At 34.7% G+C, this 23,771-nt stretch overlaps 1 protein-coding gene across 5 annotated transcripts in view; it reads left to right on the top strand.

Moving 5' to 3' along the window:
• The window catches only part of LOC113229413 (monocarboxylate transporter 4), a 75,445-nt gene that overhangs the window by 23,029 nt on the left and 28,645 nt on the right, over positions 1-23,771 (top strand). For all 5 annotated transcript variants that reach the window (XM_026462985.1, XM_026462987.1, XM_026462984.1 and 2 more), the window contains exons 2-3: positions 4,010-4,289; positions 17,384-17,527. In XM_026462985.1, coding sequence (XP_026318770.1) covers positions 4,010-4,289; positions 17,384-17,527 — 424 coding nt within the window. The remainder of the gene's footprint in view (positions 1-4,009; positions 4,290-17,383; positions 17,528-23,771) is intronic.

The raw sequence follows: 23,771 nt of genomic DNA, 5'->3' as shown, positions 1-23,771 counted from the left end.
TTTTACAGTAAGTTTTGCGTGAAGTCGTTATCAATTTCATGCAGTCCAGGTCTCGGATAACGACTTCACGCATTAAGTGCTTGAAGTCGAAACCGACCTCATGAAGTCGAGATCGACTACATACAGTTAATGCGTGATGCGCATTAATTGCAAATATGCAGTCAATTTTTTAGCAGCCTAAGTCGCAGACACCGTACTCACATACTTTATGCATCTGTTATTCGTATAAATCTCATGCTGCCCGAAATAAATGTTTATTCCTATTATTTTCAGAGCAGAGGCAAATAATGAATATTAATCAGTGTGCTATAAAACCCAAATTACGCAAAATCGTTAGCATAGCCGTTTTATTGAAAACATTGTGACAGATTTATGGTCCATGACAATAAACTTGGAATAATGTCATCCCAATGACGTCATGCGATAAAGACACGATACGTTAACTTGGGTATAAAACCAATTTTGTTTTTGTTTTGGTGGAGCCGTAATGTGTCCTGGACCTATTGTTTGATTCATAATTCGTACAATGTTGTTAAGGGCTTTGATTGTTATTACGCATCAATTAATCTTAACGACGTACTTAGTTAATATATCCTTAAATATGACATCAGTTTATCGCTAGGTCTCGAAGTATAGAGTGCTGTGTTGTTTGTAGTGCAACTGTATATTTGATTGTAGTGCTTTGTGCCTCTGCAAAATGACAAAAGTGAGTACAAATTTGTAAGGCCTCTGTGGTCGAGTGGCTTGCACATCAGTTTTCATGGTGTTCCCATCCCTGAGGTCCCGTTTCCCCGGCCAGGTCAATGTAGAAACTAACCTAATTTCTATATTGTCTCGGGTATGGGTGTTTGTGGTACCATCGTTGTTTACGATTTCCATAGCTTTAGCTACTGGCTTTGGCATCAGAGCGACGTATGTGATGTTGTCTAAATTTTATTTATTTATAGGATCTATTTATTCGAATTAAGTATTCGTGGTCGCGTAGGTTTTGTAGCGTGTGAGGAGACACGGTGAGGTGCATCTCAAATTCATTGCACAATATTTAAGCCTTTGCCTTTTATAAATAAAGTAAGTAGGTATACTCTATTCACAGAAATCTAAATAAATGTGCCTATTTTGTCCTTTATACAATAAATAAATAATAAAAAAATAAAAAATATTTAGTTTTTTTGACACTCTTATTGTAAAATGATCTCATAGTTCCCTAAAGTTTATTATTATTTATTACGGAACACGGGAGAGAAAATTTCTTTGAAATATCTTTAATTGAATGTAACTGATGTTTCCGTAGATGAACTACACTTCGTTTCATTCCATTTTGATTACCAAGTTTTATTGAAATCGGTTATCGGAAAGTGCGCGAACCCGGATTCATCCCCTAGTTCGCCACTATACCGGACTTGACACAGGAGATAATAAAAATCGGTTCACACTACTCAAAGTATATTAAGAGAGAAAAACCCCTTGAATTGGAGAATAGCAAAATCAACCATTAAAATAATTGCTCCTTGTAATAAAATTAAGGCGCTATTTATAAAAATGAATCTTCATGCATGAACAGCCACCATTAGAGGTAGATGATTTTCATCAAAATTAAATGAGACCACTATGGAGGTACCCTCTTTCCAACAAAAAGAATCGTGCAAATCAGTTCACAAATACCAGAGTTATCGCGTAACATACATACAAAAAAATTAAAAAAAACAGTCGAATGAGAACCTTCTTCTTTTGAAGTCGGTTAAAAATGGTATTCAATTTTCATTTTAGCCATAGCATTTAAAAGAAGAAGTTGAATTTTCATTTTAGAAATTTCATAGGTAAGCAAATTACACTTCAAATTGTGAAATTGATTGGTAAAACCATTGACTTACAAATAAATGGACGACGGGTCTAATACAAAAACCACGAAAAAAATGTCCCAAGTCAACCTATTTAAACGTAGTGACATGTAAAGTAATATGAAAAAGCTAAAACGTTGAATTTAAATTGTAATGTCATCGCAGTACTGTCTAATTTTGCTTGCTTCGCTGTCAGTCGAACAAAAGAAGACTAAAGCGTGAATGACGCTCTGTATACGATTTTAACGTCCTATATGTTCGAACACTTTTTACCGCAGACCCGACGTCCATATAATTGTAAGTCAATGGGTAAAACAGATTCCCCTAGGGGTTGCCTGACTTAAATACATATTTATTCACATTATTTTATCATTAAAATGACTATCTAAATACATTATGGGTAGTACGACTTAAAAGACGCGTTTTCAGCAATATTTAACTAATTTCAACCTATTTCGCATTTAAGAGCTAGTGACCCATGTCGATCCGATGAGATTAGATATATATTCAAAAATGATTTATTAATGAATAGATTTATTTGTCGTCGGCGTCGTCACGACTAGAGTTCCGGTCCTCCATCACGCATGTTAAGTAACAGCGAGAATTTCATCGGTAACCCATGACGTGACATTCGAGGAGACGCACACGGTGGTGGCTTGGAAAAACAGTTTTTAGTGCCTTCCATCACACATATCAAGTAACCGAGAAAGTTACAAGATAAACCGATATTCTTGGATGTTTATGACGACCTCTGTGGTCGAGTGGCTTGCACACTGGTTTTCATGGTGTGGCCATCTCCGAGGTCCCAGGTTCGATCCCGGCCGAGTCAATGTTGAAAAACTAACTTTTCTAATATTGTCTCGGGTGTGGATGTTTGTGGTACCGTTGTTGTTTCCGATTTTAATAACACAAATGTTTAGTAACTTACTTGGGCATCAGAGCAACGTACTCGTACTTATGTGATGTTGTCTAATGTTTATTACTTCTTTATTTATTTATTTATCTTATCCGCGAAGCTATATAATTATTACCTTTAACCTTGAATGAATTCAGGATTTTTTTCCGTTTGTCCACAAACGACTCTCAAGAGGAGTCAGGTTATTTTTGTTCCTTGAATTATTATTATGTCAGTCACTATTTTCCTTGAAGGAAGGTTGCTTTTCTTAGCATAAATTACATTTTCGTCAATGTATTGTGACGCCAGTGAAAGAATGTTAATTTCTTTGAATTTTAGGTTAATGGTCAAAATTTACTAGTAGAAAGAGTTTTATCGTCGTTTGTCTCCTTTGACAAACGAGTTAGACAGCGACTGGACATTGCTTTCAATGAATTGAGAAAAGCTTCTCAAACTTGAGCAACGGAGACAAAAGGCGAAAAAAAAAAAATTTTTTGTATAGTTGAGTTAGCGACGAAAAATGTATAAACATGAAGTCTATCTTTTTTCTTTTTTGTCATGAACTCGTGAAAATATAAATTAAGGCACCCATGTTATCAAAATACATCAAGTGTTATCTAGAGAACCTATATAACAGTTGATTGAGTAGGCAGTCGGGTGGTTTAATTTCGTTGTCAGGTAGGTGTATATATATGTATACTAAGTGGATCGATGTAACTCGCAATTGTAGAAATGGCGAATGACTCGACGTGTCCTTGTGATTCAGCCTTGACTTTTTACATTTCGGGAATGTACCAAGATTTATGTCGTCGCCACTTTCCTTAGCTTAAGTTATTTTACTTCATACATCAGCATTATTTTGGACAAGTAAACTGTTGTAAAGTATCCAATTACTTTCTGCTGAGAAAGTCGTCTTAGGGTTATTTCGTTTCGTAAAAATGACTACGCTTCCTTGTGTGATACACTTCTTATATCCAGCTTGCTCTTTCGTGATTTTTGGCCTTCACAATCTTTACGCACGTTTAGGATCACAGCTGTATCAAAAGGTCACGTGCTGTACAATGCCATCAGTCGGATGGTCACACACATTCATCATTTTCAATTTCCTTCTAAACATAACACGTGATAGTTGTAAACAATTTTCTTTTGCTGTGAACTGCATTTTTAAAAGTTTTCTAGGAATATTTTCATATTCATAAAGGTCCTCATGCCATTATTTTAAAACAAATTTACAGTTAAGCTCTTCCTCTAATAATGATGTATGTCTTTGTTATAGACGGAAAGTGAGACGTCATGTGAAGAAGCAGCAAGACTGACAGCGGAAGGAGCAGCCGATGCTGACGATGACGAGGCCTACTTTGGTGAACTCCCCCCTCCCCCCGACGGGGGTTACGGCTGGGTCGTTGTATTCGCCTCATTTATGTGCAACCTGGTAGTAGACGGAATTGCGTATACATTTGGAATTTTCCTACCAGAGTTAGTGACCTTTTTTGGTGTAGGAAAAGGGACTGTTGCGTTTGTCGGCAGCTTGCTGTCTGGAGTTTATTTGGCTGCTGGTGAGTAGTAATAATAATAATAATAATAATAATGGAAACGCAATCATTTTTTGTTATCTAAGATCGCGTATTTTGGTTGTTTTAGACAAACCAACGTTTCGGGCTCTTTGCGGGTTCCCAGGTCACGGCTGACTTTACATCGATTTCAGGGGCCCTTCACTCAAAGCACGAAATCCGTAGTTACGGTCGTTTTCCCACTATAAACGATCTACAGACTTGAGTTTCTATCGGGGCTAGAAGTAAGAATTATGACATGTGATTTGACATTTTCGAACGGGCCCGTCTTTTGGTTGACGGACTTCGAGAGCAGTTTCGTAGGTCATCCTTAGTGGGGAAAATGGCTGTAACTACGGATTTCGTGTTTCGATAGTAGGGCCCCCGATTAGAAAAAATAGTTTCGTTTCCAATGTGCAGCAATAGCTAGAAGTTAAGAATTCAATAGCCATAAACTTATTATTATTACCATCTTATAATGACTTATAGGCATTATAATGAAAATTTACTCGTATTCTGCTGCGTGATGGGTACGGGTCGATGATGACAAACATTTGTTAAATTTCAGATGTCATGTTTAATTTAAATGAATAACAATATGACCTGCCTTAGTAGTCATCAAAACAACAACGTATAAATAAATAAAATAATGTTTTGCAATTTTGCGAGGCGCATACGCCGCCGCGTTGCAATGTTCAGCCAAATTACTATACAATTATTGTGTTTGCTGATAATGAAGACTTTAATTTCCTTTGTGTTGTTTTAAATTTGAGGATTCTGGTACTTTAGCGAATTATTGTCACAAAGATTTGTATTATAGCCCATTTGTTTATGTACTTAACTAAATGTAAACAATCTTGATATTTAATGAAATATACATTTATAAAATTATTTTTACTTATCGAGTTCTTAGTTTTCGCGATTGTTACACATAGGAAATGAAATAGTTTTTCCGGATTTAAATAGCGTATATTTGTTGTTTATTTTACTTACCTTCAAATACAAAATACAAATACTTAGTTTCATATGAAATTGCATGCCTATTTTTAATTCCTATTAATTTGTAAAGTATATGTTTCAATGAAGAGATGTATCAAGATTGTTTATATTTAGTTAAGTACCTAAAGAAATGGTCTATAGTGGAGAAACTTCACAAAAATAAATGAATATCATATTAGAAAAACATGATATTCAATAAAATCAATGTTAGAATTCACAGCAAATGCCAAAAATAATTTTCGTTCCTAAAGACGAGACGAAAAGAGTAACATCAGCGCAGCGTATTATTAAAAAGTAAAAAATCCACATGTTTTATAATGTTTTTCATTCAAAAATATTATGTTGTATTTTTATTGGCTGTGTTAACGTTTATCGGAGATTATTGTGGTTTTATATTGATGTATCATGTCATAATACAGGGCGGCCCACTTACAGTGCGTGGCCTGAAAACTTTTTACGTGTGACATTAACAAACATTAGTTTCTGATTAACGTTTTTGAAAACAAGACAAAGTGCCTCATGGTATCCTTCCCTTCATAAGAAAGCTACGAACATATTTTCGAGGTTTTGGTGCATTTATTCAGGAATTTACTCCAAAAGGGAACTTCAATTGCCAATCATTCCATAGCACGTGGAAACGGTCTATTTCCTATTCATTTGCGCCATGTTGTTCATTTTATGCAAGCCTTTATTCATGTCATCTGCAAACTCTCAAATGTTTTTGTTTACGTCAATGTTGAACCGACGTATTATTATATGTATAGAGACGCTTCATAATTATTTACCACACGTGTATTGCGGACTTTGTTGAAGCACTCGTTTAATCAAGTGTTAGGGAAAATGTTTGTATAAGGTGTTATGACATAAGTTCACTTAGGTGTTATGTGCAATATTACTTAATTATTTGATGCATGTGAAAAATAAAATCAATCCAAACCGAAGTTATGATAGAATAGGTACTTAATTAATTTAAAAAAAAAGTAAATCTTAGCTGTATTATAACTTTTTTTTTATAATATCAAATGACGGAACAAACACTTCGTGCGCCTGATGATAAGCTACACGCCTGTCCACAAGAGTTGCAGTGCCACTCAGCTCTTTAAATTGCAAAGGTCTGAGGGGCACTGCCACTGCGCTCGTCACCCTGAGACATAAATTGACAAGTCCAATGTGCCTGTGATTTCAACAGCACCCTTACCCTTATGAACCGGGACGCAGTAATGCTAACATTACTGCTTGGCGGCAGAAATATAAACAGAAATAAAAATGTGTCTGATTATACGTAGCTGATTTTGTTTTTGTTTTAAAGAGAAGGTGGCACGTCTTTCCAATATTTTGTGCAAACCTATGAATCACATGTGATTAATACAGATCGGACAAAGTCAAATGAGGTTTTTTGTTCACAAGAATTCAAAGTCTAATATGCACAAGTGTTTCAAACTCTGAGAAGAAACGCTACTAGGCAGTACTAAGCTTGACAATGGTCGTATTATCAGTAAACGAAATAAGTTCTTCAACCGTAAAATTTCAAATTTTATTCGTCAGCCGGTGAATAATGCAGATTTGCTTTAACCATACTAGAAGGTAGTTGTTTTTTCATGGAATATTAGAGAGTATTAGCTAAACAATATGCTATTTTTATAATGGATTGAGGAAAAGCAAATTGATCAATCACGGAGATACCTCTAGGTGTCAAAGACTGAATTACCTTCAGTGTGCCGTCAAATAAATTAACTACCGCATTGTAAATGATTAGTATAAGAACGTACATAAATCATATCTAAAAAAAATATCGACCGAACGAGAGACCCGCGTGTTGGCACATATATTACATCTCCCAATATGCCGCGGTAGGCATCCTATTAGGGAGTTACCACACTTATTAACGCGGTATCGGCTTGAACCGATCACAAAAAACTTTATGCCTATTTTTATTTAGTCTATGCAACAAGGGCGAAAACGCCGTTACGCGTATCGCTTCCACCCGGGTCGCTCATTTGCGAGACGCACAACTCTTGTTCGCTCTTTTTACATGGACAACGACATAACACTTTTTTCACGGGTTTAATGCTATTCAGTGTAGGATAAGTGTAAACCCGTTAAGGGGACCCAATTTCGTCCATCCAATCTAGCCTTTCTCGAAGATCAGTAAATGCACAGGTTCTCTCATGTCATTGTCATGGAATTGCCGGTCAGTTCGTGTTTAATCAAAATTCTGTTTTATTTGTTTTTAACAATACGCTAAGAAAAAGATTTCAAATATTATTTAAGGCTACTAACAGATAGACTGCTTGTCTGTACTGTCGAAACTTTTGTGCTGTCGAAACTACGTCTGCAAGCATCGACTGCAATCAACAGTCAAAAGCAGCAATTGACATTTTTTAAGGGTATATGATTTATATTGCGTCTGAAACGACTTGGTTTTTTTGGCAACAGCGAACTTTCGTCCTTACTCCTAACTCCTCTCGTAACAGTCATACAAAAAAATACAGTCGAATTGTGAACCTCCCCCTTTTTTCAGAAGTCGGTTAAAAATCATTTGAACAGGACCTGATATTATTTATTATTTTTGGGATAAAAATAGAACTAAGCCAATGTAAATACTTTGAATGTTTTTTCTCCACCAGCACTATAATTATTCTTGAAATATAATTTAATTGAACTACTAAGTAGAACTACTGGGAACGAACCAAAAACGTAAACAAAGGCACCATTACAAAAAAACAAAATATTTTGAGTAATTGTGCAAAAGTGAAATTTATCCGCCGTGAGAAATTTCACCAGTAGTGTTTTTGTTTTACCATTATGTTAATTGCTTCAGGTACGAAAAATCATAATTATCTTAAGAATATCAATTGGTGTTTGGACTATGGTTCACGTCGACTGCAGCCAAGGCTAGTTTCGACTGCATGGATTAACTGCAGTCCATCTGTTAGCAGCCTAATATAGATAGATAGATAACACGTTTATTCAGCACAAATACAAACAGAAACAAAACATTTACAATCACTTCACAGAGTATAACATAAAAGCACACAGAACATTCATTATTAATTTTATACACATTTATATAAAACACATACTACGAGAAAAACAAATACTGTGAGAAAAACAAATAAATACTATAAGAACTGATAAAATTTTAATGTACCTATGACTACAGTTTGTGCTGAAATGGCCCTGACTCAGCATAAATACTGTAGACCGAGAGAAGTCAAACAGTGCTGGTTTTCTGCCAGTACCATATGGTGAGCGATCGCAGCCTTGGCCATAGTTCTATTAATTCGATAAGGCAAATCATTCTATTGTTTAGTTTTCGATACATAAAACGAACATGTATAGGTGTGTAAATGCATTATTTAATATAATACTTTATATATGTTAGTATTAGCTGTGAGGAAAATAATAATTACAACAAAATGAAACAAAGCGACCTTGTCAACGTGTTTCATTACTTTCTAATTAATCCATTATTATTTAAAACTCGATTACATTATCACTTATTATTATATTAATTAATATAGTTCATATTATTTTATTAAATATTGATATTGTACGTACAGCATTTTATCATAATATGTCATAATTAATTTTCGTTCACATACAGTTTATTGGCGTTAATCTGCCTCCGTGGCCGAACGGTTACCATGCCGGACTGCCACACAGAGGACCCAGGTTCGATTCCCGGGCCGGGAGAAATATTTGTATGGCTTACATTTATTTCTCTCGTGAGTTTGGGTGCAATTTGTGGTTGTCTATGTGTGTGTCCATGGCACCCGCGACACGGTTTCTCTTGTGCGGGGCTATGTTGAGTGTGTGAGTTATTATTATTTCTTTATCTACCATATTACTTACGTAGGAGAAAGTACAATTGGATAATGAATAAAACATAAATAAATATACCTAAACAAAGTACAAAATACATAAAACAAACATACATGTATAAAACCTAAATAAAACATTTTTAAAATTGTTCCTCTGCTATTGAGCTGAGCGTCTGCAGCCTTATTCTGTAAGGTTACTAGCATTCTGGAGGCATGCGGCGCTTTGTCAGGATGAACAATGCTTTTCCTGGCTGTTCGTGTTACACCTAGGTTTAATACATGAAACTCAGAATGGTAGCCATGAGGTTCGCACTGAGGCGTGATGGGTCACGCCACGCCTTGTCTCATGAAGAGGACAAAAATTGCAATGTGGAAAGTTGCTTTGCTTCACTGGTCGTGAAAAGAGAGATGGATAGTAAAATTGAGGCAGTGTGTAACGTGATAGATAGATGTGTTGTATGCGAATGAAACGAAGTAAAAAGGTTGTGGAACTACTAAGCGTGGAAAATATACAAACGTCGTGCTGATTGTAAGTATCCACAATTAGAATTAGGTGGACAAGGAGTTGGTGTGGTTCTTACCGCTAGAATCCAAGAGTTTATATTCAAGTATGAATTCGTAAACCTGACTTCTTGAAATGAAACTTAAAATTAATAGTATGCCCCGCGTGTTACGACCCCAGATGGTATGATGAACTCGATGTATATGTAAATATCGATATATATGTTCGGGGAATGTCAGAATTCCGAAACGAAAGGAGACAGTTTTGAGATAAAAGAATTACGTTAGATAGAGTATGTTAGTGGTTAGACAGGTGAAATGTGGTGTGGTTGGTGATAGACGTGGCAATGAGAATGGTGAGTAGATGTAGGTGTCTTGAAACGGGAATACTGATGTGACCAACATACTTCAGATAGACAAAAAGCGAGAAGTACGATTGATTTAGTGATTGTAGATGACAAGCGTAAAAATAAAGTTGCAGACGCGAACATAACGTGGTGTCAGCACACATATGAAGCACTACCTGTTTGGTCTTTTTAAACACTGAATGCGGTATCGCATGGAGCAGTCTACAACCGCTTTAGAAGTGAAAAGACTGCAAGAAGAATTCGTGAAAAATTGATAAATATAGAAACAAAGTTGAAAGATAAAGGTGGGTCGGAAATGACTATGATAATGAGAATGTAATTGAAAAATAAAAACGACGACGATGAATGTCTCAATAGAGATGTGTGGTGCGTCTGAGGCCCAGCCCAATATAATATTGGAATAAGGTATACATTTCAATGCTCTGAAACTCAGAGAGAAATGCGCCACAATGCTCCGAGCTCTGTCTAATAAGATAGGTTTAATAAGATGGTACGAAGGGCTGCAAAACGGTTGTGTGGAGCAAATGGTACTGGGAATTACGAAAGAAGTACAAAAGTTGTAAAGAGATTGATAGAATTAGTAGATCGAAAGAAAGAAAAATAAAGTAGTAAATTTAATACAAGGTCACCAAATAACTTTCAAGCTTAAGTAAAGTGGTTTTGTAAGTCCATAAGAGCACCTGTAGGAAAGTTAAAAGATTCACAGCTACATATTTTCATATCATAGATCAGAATGTCAATATTAATGGAATTTCAAGGGTGTATCAAATTAAAGACAATTTAAATGCCGCCCTCGCTCTATATTACCCAATACACCAATGCTGATATAAGTTAAATGTCAATATGTGCGAAATCTGATTACTTTAAAAACTGAGGTCACTCGGAATTCACCCACGAGCAAGAAATTTGAGTCGCCTGCAAAGAAGTACGTTCAATTCTAAGGCTGAAACTTATAAAACGAACTTTAACTTCGCCTAAGGAAAATTGGTGAGCTAAACAAGTTTTTCGTACTTTCAAACGAACTTTGGCCAAAGTTTAGGCAAGAAATAACGAAGTAAACTCGAAGTTTAATTTAATTCCTTGCTTAAACTTAGGCAAAGTTCATTTTGTAATTACAAAAAAAATGCTTACCAGTTTTTCATAGTTCAAGGCTAAGTTTGTTTCATGAATCTCGGCCTAGGCTAAGTTTGTTTCATGAATCTCGGCCTAAGTCTGATCGAACAAATTCACAATTTTCAAAACTTATTTTCACAATATTTTACAGGTTTTAAAATTGAATCATTTTAAAATGGTATCCAATGAAATTTTTTTGGTTGTAAATTAACAGACGTACATTAATTTTAGTACAGAATTTCTTTATTTCGGACATGGACCCATACCTATAAATTGTTAGTACCATTTTCACTCAAAGTGGATATACGAGTACATCATAAGAACACAAAAATTGTTTTTGTAATATACATAAAGGAGGTTTGATTTGCCCAACCCAGTACATTAGGATTTGACAAGCAAACCTGTCTGCAACCATTTTCACGATCTCGTTGGGACTACTCCACACGAGCCATAAGCGATACTATTTTTGCCTGCTTGACGCACTGCACCATCTTTGTAGACCCAACAGCATCCTAAAAGCCTTATTATTATTAGTATTATTGTTACTCGTAGGGCATTATAAGCAAGTTTCGTATATATTTTTTTTAACCCACAGGTAATTGGTTGTAAGCTTTGAATAGATTTTGTAATCTATGCAGATAGAGAATAAGCCCTTTTAATTAAAGTTTTTGTTTTCCATGTTATTGATTTTTTTGGCTTACACTCCAATATTGTCGTCTATACGAAACATAAGCAGACTGCAGATACCATAAACAAACTTCTTTTGTTGTGCGGTCAGGAATACTATTTATTCGAGCGGAAAATGATTTTGTTTGTGAGGTTGACAGATCGTTTATATGAGGGACTACGAACATTAATATAATAATTACAGTACATGTTTTTTGCCAATACTTCAGATAGCTATTATGATTTCGTGTAAGTAAGAACATTTACTTACCTTTTTCTGAAAAAGATATACATATATGTATATATATAGTTTTTTCCCAGATTTTCATTACAAATCAATGTCTTGTGATATAAAAACTCCATCAAATGTCGTTGCTATAATCATCATCATCCCATTTATACGTTCCACTGCTGAGCACGGGTCTCCTCTCAGACGAGGGTTTAGACCATAGGATCCCAAACTTTTTGGCTCGCCGCTCACTTAGGCAATTAAAAAAAAATTTCAACGCCCACCACCACAAAAAAAAAATTGGAAATCATGTATTTTTTTTTGTTAATCTATCACAAAAAATCATAAAGAAAAAAATATATACGTAGTGTAGTTTAAATAGATACATAATACACATAATTCAGGATTATTTTTTCAAATGCGGTAGCAGCTCCTGGACAGCATCTACGCCGCCCAATTGCTTCCGAGGTCCCTACCGCCGCCCTAGGATTCTTCAGCGTCCACTGGGGGTGCGGTAGGGACCACTATGGGAAACTATGGTTTAGACCAAGTCCGCGACGCGGGCCCAATGCGGGTTGGAGATTTCACACATTTTCCAAAAGTTTTTGACGTGCAGGTTTCATCATGATGTTTTCCTTCCCAGAAAAGCTCATGATAAATTTCACGCACATAAATTCCGAGAAACTCCGAGATATGAGCCCGGATTCGAACCCACGGCCTCTGCTTGAAAGGCGGTAGGTCAAACCATTAGGCTGTCACGGCTTTTTTTTTATTTGCTATACTATAGGTATAATGCAACAGAAATATAAGCATTTTGGTATCCTAAAGAATGGAAGGATACATCATTATCGTAATTGGTCTCGCCACTATAACCCGAATATTTAACACTTTGAACCTCACGTCATATTTCAAGATAACATTCAGCTATGCTGAACAGAACAGTTATGACAGTTCCACTGATAAGTTCACTGCAAACTGGACGTTAAACGATATTGTAAGAGTACATAATTTTATCTAGGTCAATGTATGTCAATTAGCTTCAAATTCCATTACTTCTATAAGTCTAAAGCTAATCACAGACCACAAATAATTGCCACGTTTGCTAGGTTGGTGATTTGAGGTTAACTTTTTGTTTTTTTTTATATAATAATATCAAGTGACGGGACGAAAGAGTCGTACGCCTGATGGTAAGCTACACGCCTTTTTTTTTTTTTTTTTTTTTTGACGGGGGGGGTGTAAGCTACACGCCTGTCCATAACATTTGCAGTGCCACTTAGAGCTTTAAATCGCAAGGATCTGAGGGGCACTGCCACTGCGCCCTGAGACATAAGTTGACAAGTCCCATATGCCTGTAATTTCACCAACACCCTTACCCTTCAAAACCGGAACACAGAACACACATACAGATGCTGACATTACTGCTTGGCTGTAGAAATAGGTAAGGTGGCAGTACTTCCCTGGACGAACTCTTTCACAAGGAACTCTACTGCTACTAAAACTAAACTGAAACCATCCACCGTAAAAACTAAGTAATGCGGACCAAAAACTACTGTCAAGTCCTGTATAGTGGCGAACTAGGGGATATTTCAATAAAACCGGGCAAATAGATGTAATTCCACGTACTTTTGAGGTCGGTTTCTTTAGTACTCTGTACTGAGATTATTCGGATATAAATCGCGTATATTCAAACAAATCCACTGTTTCGGGCCCTTTACAGGACCCATGGTCACGGTTGACTGAGATGGTAAAGTCATCAACTAGTTTATGTCTAATATTAATGCAAACCTCCCTATATTTCACTACAGTTTCAAAAGTTATTAACTAAATATCTTCATTTTAATTTTCCAAAGAACTATAGCAATTTACGCTCCATACGTTTTACAGTATGATTTTTTTTAAATTATTAATACAAAGATCGAACACTTATAATCAACTTGCTTAGTTGGCATAGCGTCTGGCACAGTTTGCTAGAAGACGTCGGTTCGAATACGGCCGGATCTAAGGATTTTTTTCTAAGTGTTCGATCTTTGTATTAATAATTATAACAAACTAGTGGAGTAATTTCACAAAACATAAACGAATATCATGGTGGTGATACATCCTGATATTCAATAAAACACTTAAATATGAATTTTTATTAATTAAATTTATTATTAATTAATAATGGAAATTAGACTAAATTAAAACATATTGATTAGTGCTATAGTCTTGTCTGCGTGGGAAATATCATTAGAGTAAACAGCTTTCCTTTTTACTATTTTTTATCACAAGAAAGTACTTGAAATATTTGTTGGAATAACGTATTATAAATTTAATATTTCATCGAATGAGGTGACGCAACGAATAGAGCTAAAAAGTATTCAATGAAATGCATTCCTTGAGCTAAATGCGAGTAATAAATGTTTATGAACTGACGTAGTGGAAGGGTGATTAGGTTAGGTACGTTATGTAGGTTTTGGGGCAAGGTAATGCTAGTTGTAGGATTAGTCATATACTATAATTATTTAAATAATGTCGCTTAAGATACTGTTAACAATGAACAAATTTATTTTTATAAAATTTTAAAGAATCCATGCGAAGTTAGTTTAGAATTTATTAAGGTAATCTCAGAATGTACCGCATCGATTCAAAATTTTCTATAGAAACAAACGGAACAAACATAAGAATTGAATTTTTATGTATATTGATAATTAAACAAAACCCGATTGCAAAAATATTTAGCTGGAAAAATAAAAAATATTCCCCCCTCACTATTTTGATTATTTTTTATATAGCCTATGACACTCCCGCATCAAGACGAATCTAACGACTCCTCACATTTCAAAATCCATCAAGCCGTTTAGGCTGTACAGCGTACATACACTATGCTTGAGAAACTTATCCCTCCCGCAGTCGGGTAAAAAAGCCATGGTAGCCTAATGATTTGATCTATCATCTCTCAAGCAGAGGGCTTGGGTTTCGAAACTCAAGCCCTCTCAGGCACAGGAGGCCTGTGCCGCGCAGTGGGACTATACATATTGGGCCTATATATATAGGGTAACTATTATTGTTATAAATAACTTCCACAGGAAAATTAAAGACGTTTTCAAACTTTATTGTAGATTTCAATATTAAAGAACGTATTGGATTTTTGTTAAAATTTTGTCACAAGTGAAGTTGTCTCTACGTTGTTTCATTTTCAATTTAAATATAAAGACATATACATAAAGATATATACATATACAGTCAATTAGCAGCTTTGAGACTATAAAATGCAAAAAAGTTTAATAAAGCGAATAAGATTCACCTTTATAAGAGCTTGCGTTCGCTTGTAACATGGATATCAATGTCATTTTCAATTACTCAATATTCATCCGTAATATATAAGCCGCTGTATACTGCCAAGTTATCTTTATGGATAAACGGAGAAAATAGAGACGTATCTATTGGGTAATTTTGTGCTATCGTTAATATCAGGAGATTTATAGGTGCATTAACTAATGCTTGTTAGATTGCTGTACATCGATCGTCAATCGTTTTAAGATAAGGCTTTGTTCAATAGTTCATTGTGATTATCCGATAAAGCGGTGGTAGTAAATACACAATACATTTGTTAATGTTGGCACTGTGTTCGTGAGGACACTTGACTTGTATTCTTAAGAGGCTACTTGAAATTGTAGCCATTATGAAAATGACGTGTTCCAAATTTACGAGTACATTGATACACACAATATTGATTAGGATCTAATTCTGCGTACAGGTGGTATGTTGTGGCATAAATACATATTCATTCACATTGATGGATAATATCGTGAAAGTTTCTAGTTTCAGAAGATATTTAGATTCTTTTATTGACCGTGGCTTAATGATTTCTGTATAGTGTAGTTTATGTGTGTAACAAAACGGTGTGTCAAGTGACTGTCTTCACTTCTAAACAGATTGGAAAGTATTTTTTAAGTATTCTTTTTATTTTAATAATAAAAATATATTACTATATCCGGTTAAAGTTTAGTATTATGGCAACTCCGTAATATCGTCTTCGTTGAAAGAATATCATTGTGGTTGCATTTGAAGCGTGTGAGGTAGATGCGGAAAAGTTCATTGTTCGATAGTTAAACGTGTGCATTTTAGAAATAATACTCTTACTGTAAAATAAGCTCACAGCCCCCGGACGCAGGAGATAAACTTTCATGGAAATATGTCTAACAACAATCAAATGAAACTGATTTTTATGTACATGAACGCGTAGTAAAAAAAATTTGTGGATATTTTTTTCCTTTATCGAGCGAGGTTTAGTCAATCGTGTTTGGGGCCTCGTAGTTCACTACCGGTATCTTCTGTTTGCATTATAAATTTAATAAATAGTTGAATTCGATTTTTTTTATGCCGTAATACCGATTATTCGTGTATGTGTACATTTGTCGAAATGCGTCATAAATGAGTACTTTGGGTCGCACTTCATTCATACATTTAATTGCAAGGAAGAATTGTAAACATAGTAATAGCATTTGAAACACGTGTAATTTTACTATTTAAAAACCTAATCTAAACAAGACATGGTAACAAAATTTTTCTTCCAACTAAGACGAACCAAACACGTACGAGGTGATCACACTACAGCGACGATGTCCAAAAATTTTACAAGTTTAAGTTGTACGTGTAGACCTGGTTCTATGTTTCGTAATTAAATTGATCTTAAATAGAGCCATTCTCGTGTTTGTATATGGAAACAAACTTTATATATCACAACACATAAACAAATTAATCATGCAAAAGCTAAGTCAATCTACACGTGTTCTCAACAGATCCAATTAGACCCATTCTTTTACGAGTAGGTGTCGAGGACGCGGCAAATACCATGATTCCGGTATAGCCCTTTATATTTTTCAATATTATGTTTAAAGTAATAGAAAAATATAAAAATTAACAGATTTTATTTACCATTTTGAATAAGTAAGTACATAATTTGTAACTGTTTTTTTTAGTCGCAGTAGAGCTCCTTGTGAAATAGTTCGTCCACGGCAGAACTGTCATCTTACCTATTTCTGTCGCCAAGTAATAATGCCAGCATTACTATGTTCGGTTTTGAAGGGTAAGGGTGCTGGTAAAATTACAGGCACATGGCACTTATCAACTTATGTCTTAGGGTGACGGGCGCAGTGGCAGTGCCCCTCAGATCTTTGCGATTTAAGGCTCTAAGTGGCACTGCAACTGCTGTAGACAGGCAGCTTACTATCAGGCGCACGACTTGTCTGTCCCATCACGTGAAATTATAAAAAAATATATAAAACAGTATCACACACATTGTCAGTTAACAAATACACAATGTATAAATATCGTCTCCATGAAGTCCCATTATGTTCACAGTATCTCTTATATGAAAAAAGTTCATTTGTATAATGAAATCCTTTTTGGTTCCAGGTCCTGTAGTATCAGCGTTATGCAACAAGTACGGGTGCCGGGCAGTATGCGTGGCAGGGTCCCTGGTGGCGGCCGTAGCCTTTGTCATATCCACGTTTAGCAAGAGTGTAACTGTTATGATGCTCACATATGGACTACTAGGAGGTAAGTATCTAAGTTCTTCTATATAATGTACACCCTTATAAACGGATCAATACCGCGGTGTTACATAACAAGTATTTGCCAGATGCCGGTCGGAATGTACCGCACTAGTGATATAACTTTAATAACCATTGATAACTCGTAAGAAAACAGAACTGGTAAATTGTTTCACTAAACTATTTCTGCTTTAAAGAATATAAGCCTCTACATTTCAGTACGGAGAGATTAACTTTTGCAACTTTTTTAATTGCACTTTACTCAAAGCGCCTGTCGGGCAGAGTTAATTCCATAATAATACATGCGTAAGGTTTTGTTTATAAATGAACCAAAATGAAAAAGGTCTCGAATACATTTATGCCGTATTTATTTTACCCAATTAAAATGTTAACACGGTTAAAATCTCGTATTTTTTTAAATTTATATCATTATTGCATAATTTTTTATTCACTATTACGATTTTTGTTATTATTCATATTATTATAGATATTTACATTATTTCGCTGGGAAAAGGGCGTTTACATTATTATTATATTACCATGTTGATATTTTCCCTTTTTTTCTATACGTACATGTAATTAAAGCATCATAATTATCGTTACAAATTGGGCTACAAATTAAATTAAAAAATCACGATTTTGTGCGCTAGGGCGGATAAGCATATTTTAAGCATAAAAAGTTTTATCGAGTTCTTAGATTTTCACGATTGTTACACATAGGAAATGAAACTATTTTTCCGGATTTAAATCGCGTATATTTGTTTTTTCAAACAAACAGACGTTTCGGGCCCTTTACAGGTCCCATGGTCACGGTTGACCAACCACGGTTCCATGGTCCTATGGTCACGGTAGTTATGCCTCTGTTGTTTTGTTGATATGCGCGTCTGTGCTGGTGCAATAAATATATTTTTTTCTTTTCTTTCTTTCTTTCTAGTGTCTATTTGAAGTGGAAGATGAACGATATACCTACTTTAAAACGACTTTTAGTGGAGTATTTTTCTTAATGCACACCATCATAAATGATTCAATATCTGAATACCAGAAATTTCCATTAATACTATATATTCAAGGATGTTGAACATTTTTTTTGGGTCAATTGAATTGAACGATAAGCGTGGTCGATTCTCACAAAAAAAAAAAACAATTGAGCGGGAAGATCAATCGAATAATGTTTCGTGACGTTATGTGCGTACCTACTGCTGTACGTATACTTGGTCCTCTATGATTTGTATTCATAAGAATCAATAAAAAATATTCCATTCGATTTGCTTTGTGGTCAATTGTGCCACAGTTTCAACATTCATCTGGAAGATTTTCACAAATGGCGTACCTATAAATGGCGTGGCTTGAGAAATCATAGTGTTGTTACTCATTTTCAAGACAAATACAAAACAATACTAATGTTTGTTCATTTTACATTTGAGGTATCAACCGAACTGACGAGAGAGCCTTTCAAAGCACTCAATTATTGAGCGTATACAAAGCTTCTACCTTCTTAGCATAGTATCTTTGTTTCTTGGTATCAAATTAGACGTGTCGGGCCTGCTTCCAACCGGGAAAGACTTACGCAGAATATTTTACACGTCATTTTGTTACTACATACCAAAAGATTCGCTGCCAATCAAATGTAATCTTCATCAAATGTAAACTTTACATCTTCGGATCGATTGGTGTTTATGTTGTGAGGTGTTTGTGTTGGCTAATGAAGCTACGAAAAGAAATATGGGTCGTGTAATCTTCAATAAATATAAATTTTTCAAATTATATTGACTTGAATTTGATTTTTTTTATTACAAATTTGAAAATGTTCGTTTTAGCGTCGATAAATTTGTTTCAGTTCACATCATCGTCAATATTCAACATATATATTATAAACTGGTCATGGAGAAAACGTAAGATTCATTCAGGGTTAAATTACGCGCTACTAGAGAACTATAGAGTCGAAACAAAGCAATTGACTCCATATGCAGACGCACTCATAGACGAGTCAATAAGAATCTGAGCTATCTGAATGTTGGCTGCCGACATAATGGAGCATTGAAAGAATTAAATGGGCGGGGTTAGTCGTGTCGAAATAATCATTTAACAGGTGCAGTCATGACAATAGTCTGGGATGTTTATTTCTATGGCACTTAATTACAAAATCATACAATCACAAGTGCTAGCGAAGACGTGAAGCATGGACGTACTTTAGAATATAATTTGATTCGTATGGAAGTGGCTAGAAACATCTTATGAAATAGTATACTTATCGAGCTCAACTATCTAGGAAACTACTTGAACTAAACGTAACATCAAAGATTTAAACTTTTGCTGTCGATCGTACTTAACGTGTAGAAGCAGCGGACGTGAGAATTATGCAAATGATAGTACTCATACTGACCTTGGCCCGATGGCACAATCTAGCTGGCCCTCGCATTACTGCTTACCGCATGGTGTAAGTCGCTAGACATCACTAATTGTTCTTCCGTTTGTTTTTAATATTTATTGTTGATATCTGGATACATTGGGTAAACAAAGTAAGCATAAACTGAAAAGGACCTCTACTATCTGCGTGCGCTATAATTAACGTATTGGTTCTTTTCTTGCATCATTCTAGAACAAATTACGTCACCACATGAAACATGCATAAGTACTCCATAAGTAATTTAATGTGCATACAAGAACACTGGATCAATAAATGATCCACGAAGAGAGCTTAAGTGCGTTTTGCCTTGAACAGATGTTGTTCGTCAACCAAAGGTTAAGTATGAAACAAGCAATATATGGCTGGGAAATTTCAGATCAGAAATCTAATGATGGAAATTGATTTTTCTTAACAATTAATGATGGAGAAAAATAAGCGAAAGGTCATTGAGGGTAAAAAACTTTGGTCACTATAATATCTGCATGTTTTTTACCTGTTGGTGTACTATGCGGTGTGAGGTGATACAGGTGACTAACTCTGTTCACCGCAATGCGCCACTAGGGAAGTTAATTGTAATTTTTGTTTGCACAACTGTTGAATACACCTGTGATTTACATACATTTCAATTGCTTCATCATTCAATTGATCACTAATTTAATCAATTATTTCATTTTGTTGACGCCTAACAGTGCATTAAAGCATTATAATAATCGTTTGAGGATTCTGTAATTTTGTTTGGGTCGGATGTCAGGTTTTGAATTCATATTACATTTCGTTTGTTCTATTACTTATTTGTTATAATGCAATTTGTTATAAAAGTAAAACCCAAAAACGTTAAATTGGGACAGAAGTTCGATAGATTCCATTCGGATTTATAAAAAATACCTTTATTAAAAAAGTCACAGTAAAAATATATTTTTAGTGGTACATAACTTTTCTTTCTCTTGAAAGTGCCTTTTAAAAAGTAAGCTTTCTCATTAGATTTTTTTGCACAATTGTGTAATGCTCTTTGTCTATCAAAGCGGATCGGCGAATAGCTTCGTTCGGTTTAGTACGTCACGCAGTTTATGGAATTGATCGTAAGGTACATGAATGAATGAATGTTATGCAGACTTTGTTTCTTCCTATTTGTTTTGTACAACAACATCGATTGACACCTAAGTGATGACAACATCTATACTTAGTTGGTCGTAACTACTATTAAAATAGCATGACCTCTGGTAAACTAGTAAACGTTATTTGTTAAGCATTTTTAACCACTAGTCTATATATTTTTGTCTTCGGGTTAATAGTTATTGTACAGTTGTACACTAATTATATATAAAAATTACAATACAGAAAATACAAATAGAGTGAAACTTATTATAGTTAACCACATGTTACAATGGGTAACCTATCACGAACTCGAATTTATTTTTTTCGCAATAACGTTTGTTCGAATTCTCATTACCCCGAAAAACGAAATTATAACGAAACCGTTGTTCTTTCAGGATATGTTGGATGTTTATCGCAAAGACACGATTAGATTCGGTTAGGTTAAGTTAGATTTAAAAGAAACAACATTTTCCTCTCAAAATTACTTTCGCGGTTATGAAAATTCGTGCAAACGTTATTTCTGGAAAATGTCATTTCGGTCTTCTGATAGGTTACCGTTACAATGATAACAGTTAAAAAAAATATTGTCCAAACAATTGAATATGCACCACGAGTGTGGAGGGTGTGCTTATGTAGGATGTGTTTGTGTGGGGTGTGTATGTGTAAGGTGTGTTTATGTAACGTTATACAATGAATGATACATGTTTATGGATATATAACGTACGCTGGAGATATTTCATAGCAATGTTACAAATATAATTACTTAAATGTAATATGAAAATATAAATATAAAAATATACACAACAATCTGCAATGGTAACTCTGCCCTTGCATTACATTTACATTCTCTAGTTTTAAACCCTAACAAAAAAAAAAATATAAACTTGCTTACATTTTATTTATTCTTTTTGTTTATTCATTCTTTATCATCAAACAATAGACACCAATTGTTACTACGCCCCATTTTCAAACAAAATAAAGCTTGAATGGCCCCGCATTTATTAGAGGTCACGTTTTCATTTAATTAATTTTATTTAAATTACTTAATGTAGTTCAAATTACTTTTGTCCTTTTAAATATGATTAGCTAAATCATCAATTACATTTCTCACAGGTGGGGTGCTATGGCAAAAAAAAGTCGTTAAAACTAAAAACAAAGCATAGAAAAATGCGTGAGGTCTGTTGACTCGATCTGTGTAACTCATTTGGTAGAGCGGTCACTCTGTAAGGCACAGACGTAAGTTCATGTCCTGTCAAATCGTAGGAATTTTTCTTTGTGTTCGATATTTGTATTAATAAATTATAACAAACTAGTGGAGCAATTTCACAAAACATAAATAAATATCATGGTATATTTATTTATTTCTTGTATAGGAAAGCCAACGTGATGCATATACAGCAATAGCAAATGTACAATACTCTACAAAGTTGGAAGGTAGATACACCATACTTATTGGCTAACACGGCAAGATTCAAGGATATGCGAAAAGTAATTATTCAATCTCTTCATAATTATAATCCCTACTTTCTTTATAGATATATAATCCTTACATTAGAATGAGAATATAAATAAACGATAATGATACAAAACAGATCTTTTTGAATTTTGAATAAAATATTTTTTTATTTATTTTTAACGATAGCTAGCGAGTCATTAAATATGTCGAGATTCATGACTTTAAATACATCGTTGTATTTTTTTATAACTCTGTTTATAGGAGCACTTAAACCTAAATTTGTCCTAGAAAATCTATGTTTAAATAGAACATAATTAATGGAACGCCCGTTACGCCTAGGAATTGTAAAGTTAATTTTTTGCAAAAGTTGAGGAGAATCTATTGCATTAATTTTATGTAAGAAGCATAAATCTAACATAATTCTGCGGTTGGACAGAGATGGGATCCTATATCTGGATAGCTGGTCCACGTAATGAGAAAGGGTGTCTAGAACTCCTTCAGTGTAGCAGACATGACGTAAGATCTTTTTCTGCACACGTTCAATCCTATTGGAATGAATTTGATAAAAAGGATTCCATGCTATTGAGCAATATTCCAAGATGCTCCTAGATAGAGAAAAAAATAGAATAAGCTTGGTCTTTGGGTTTTTTAATTTTTTAATAGAGCGTATTATAAGATTCGACAATCTAAAGGACTGAGCTATAATTCTGTCGATGTGATGGTAGTAAATCATAATATTCAATAAAATCAATATTGAATATTGTGTTAAAATTGTATCGTCACATCTTAAGCTAATTTATTTCATAGCAATCTTCTAACTCTCCTCCACTGTTCACATGAGAAATTCAAAGAAGTAATTAATAGACAAATTACACACGGCGATTTTTAACAACGATGCAAACGCGATGCAGTCGCTAATCGTCTACGCGCGCTACTTTATTTATTTAACGTTTCACTTTTAAATTTAAAATTAACGAAACAAAATAATGTGCTACCTATGTTTCGTACATAAATATTCAACATAAACGACTGCATCCATGCAGTCGCGCGTTTGTATCGATGCAATTGCGCGTTTGCATCGATGCAATCTCGCGTTTCTTGAACGCGCGTTTGAATCGCAGCTAAAAGTCGCCGTTTGTAACCACTCTTATATCCATCGTTTTTCTTTCGAGTTAAAAGGGCTATAAACACCTGAACGGTGTGTAGTTAATGGCCTGTGAGACTTACTTGTGTAGTCGCTTCACGACAATTCAAATTAATCTGTTATTCCGAAGAATAAACTCTTGCTGTCGC

This window comes from Hyposmocoma kahamanoa, unplaced genomic scaffold (genome assembly GCF_003589595.1).
Source record: "Hyposmocoma kahamanoa isolate Upper Pololo Valley unplaced genomic scaffold, ASM358959v1 62, whole genome shotgun sequence".
Lineage (NCBI taxonomy): Eukaryota > Metazoa > Arthropoda > Insecta > Lepidoptera > Cosmopterigidae > Hyposmocoma > Hyposmocoma kahamanoa.
The sequence above is the reverse complement of the archived record's forward strand: the minus strand, read 5'-3'. Positions and strand labels throughout refer to the sequence as shown.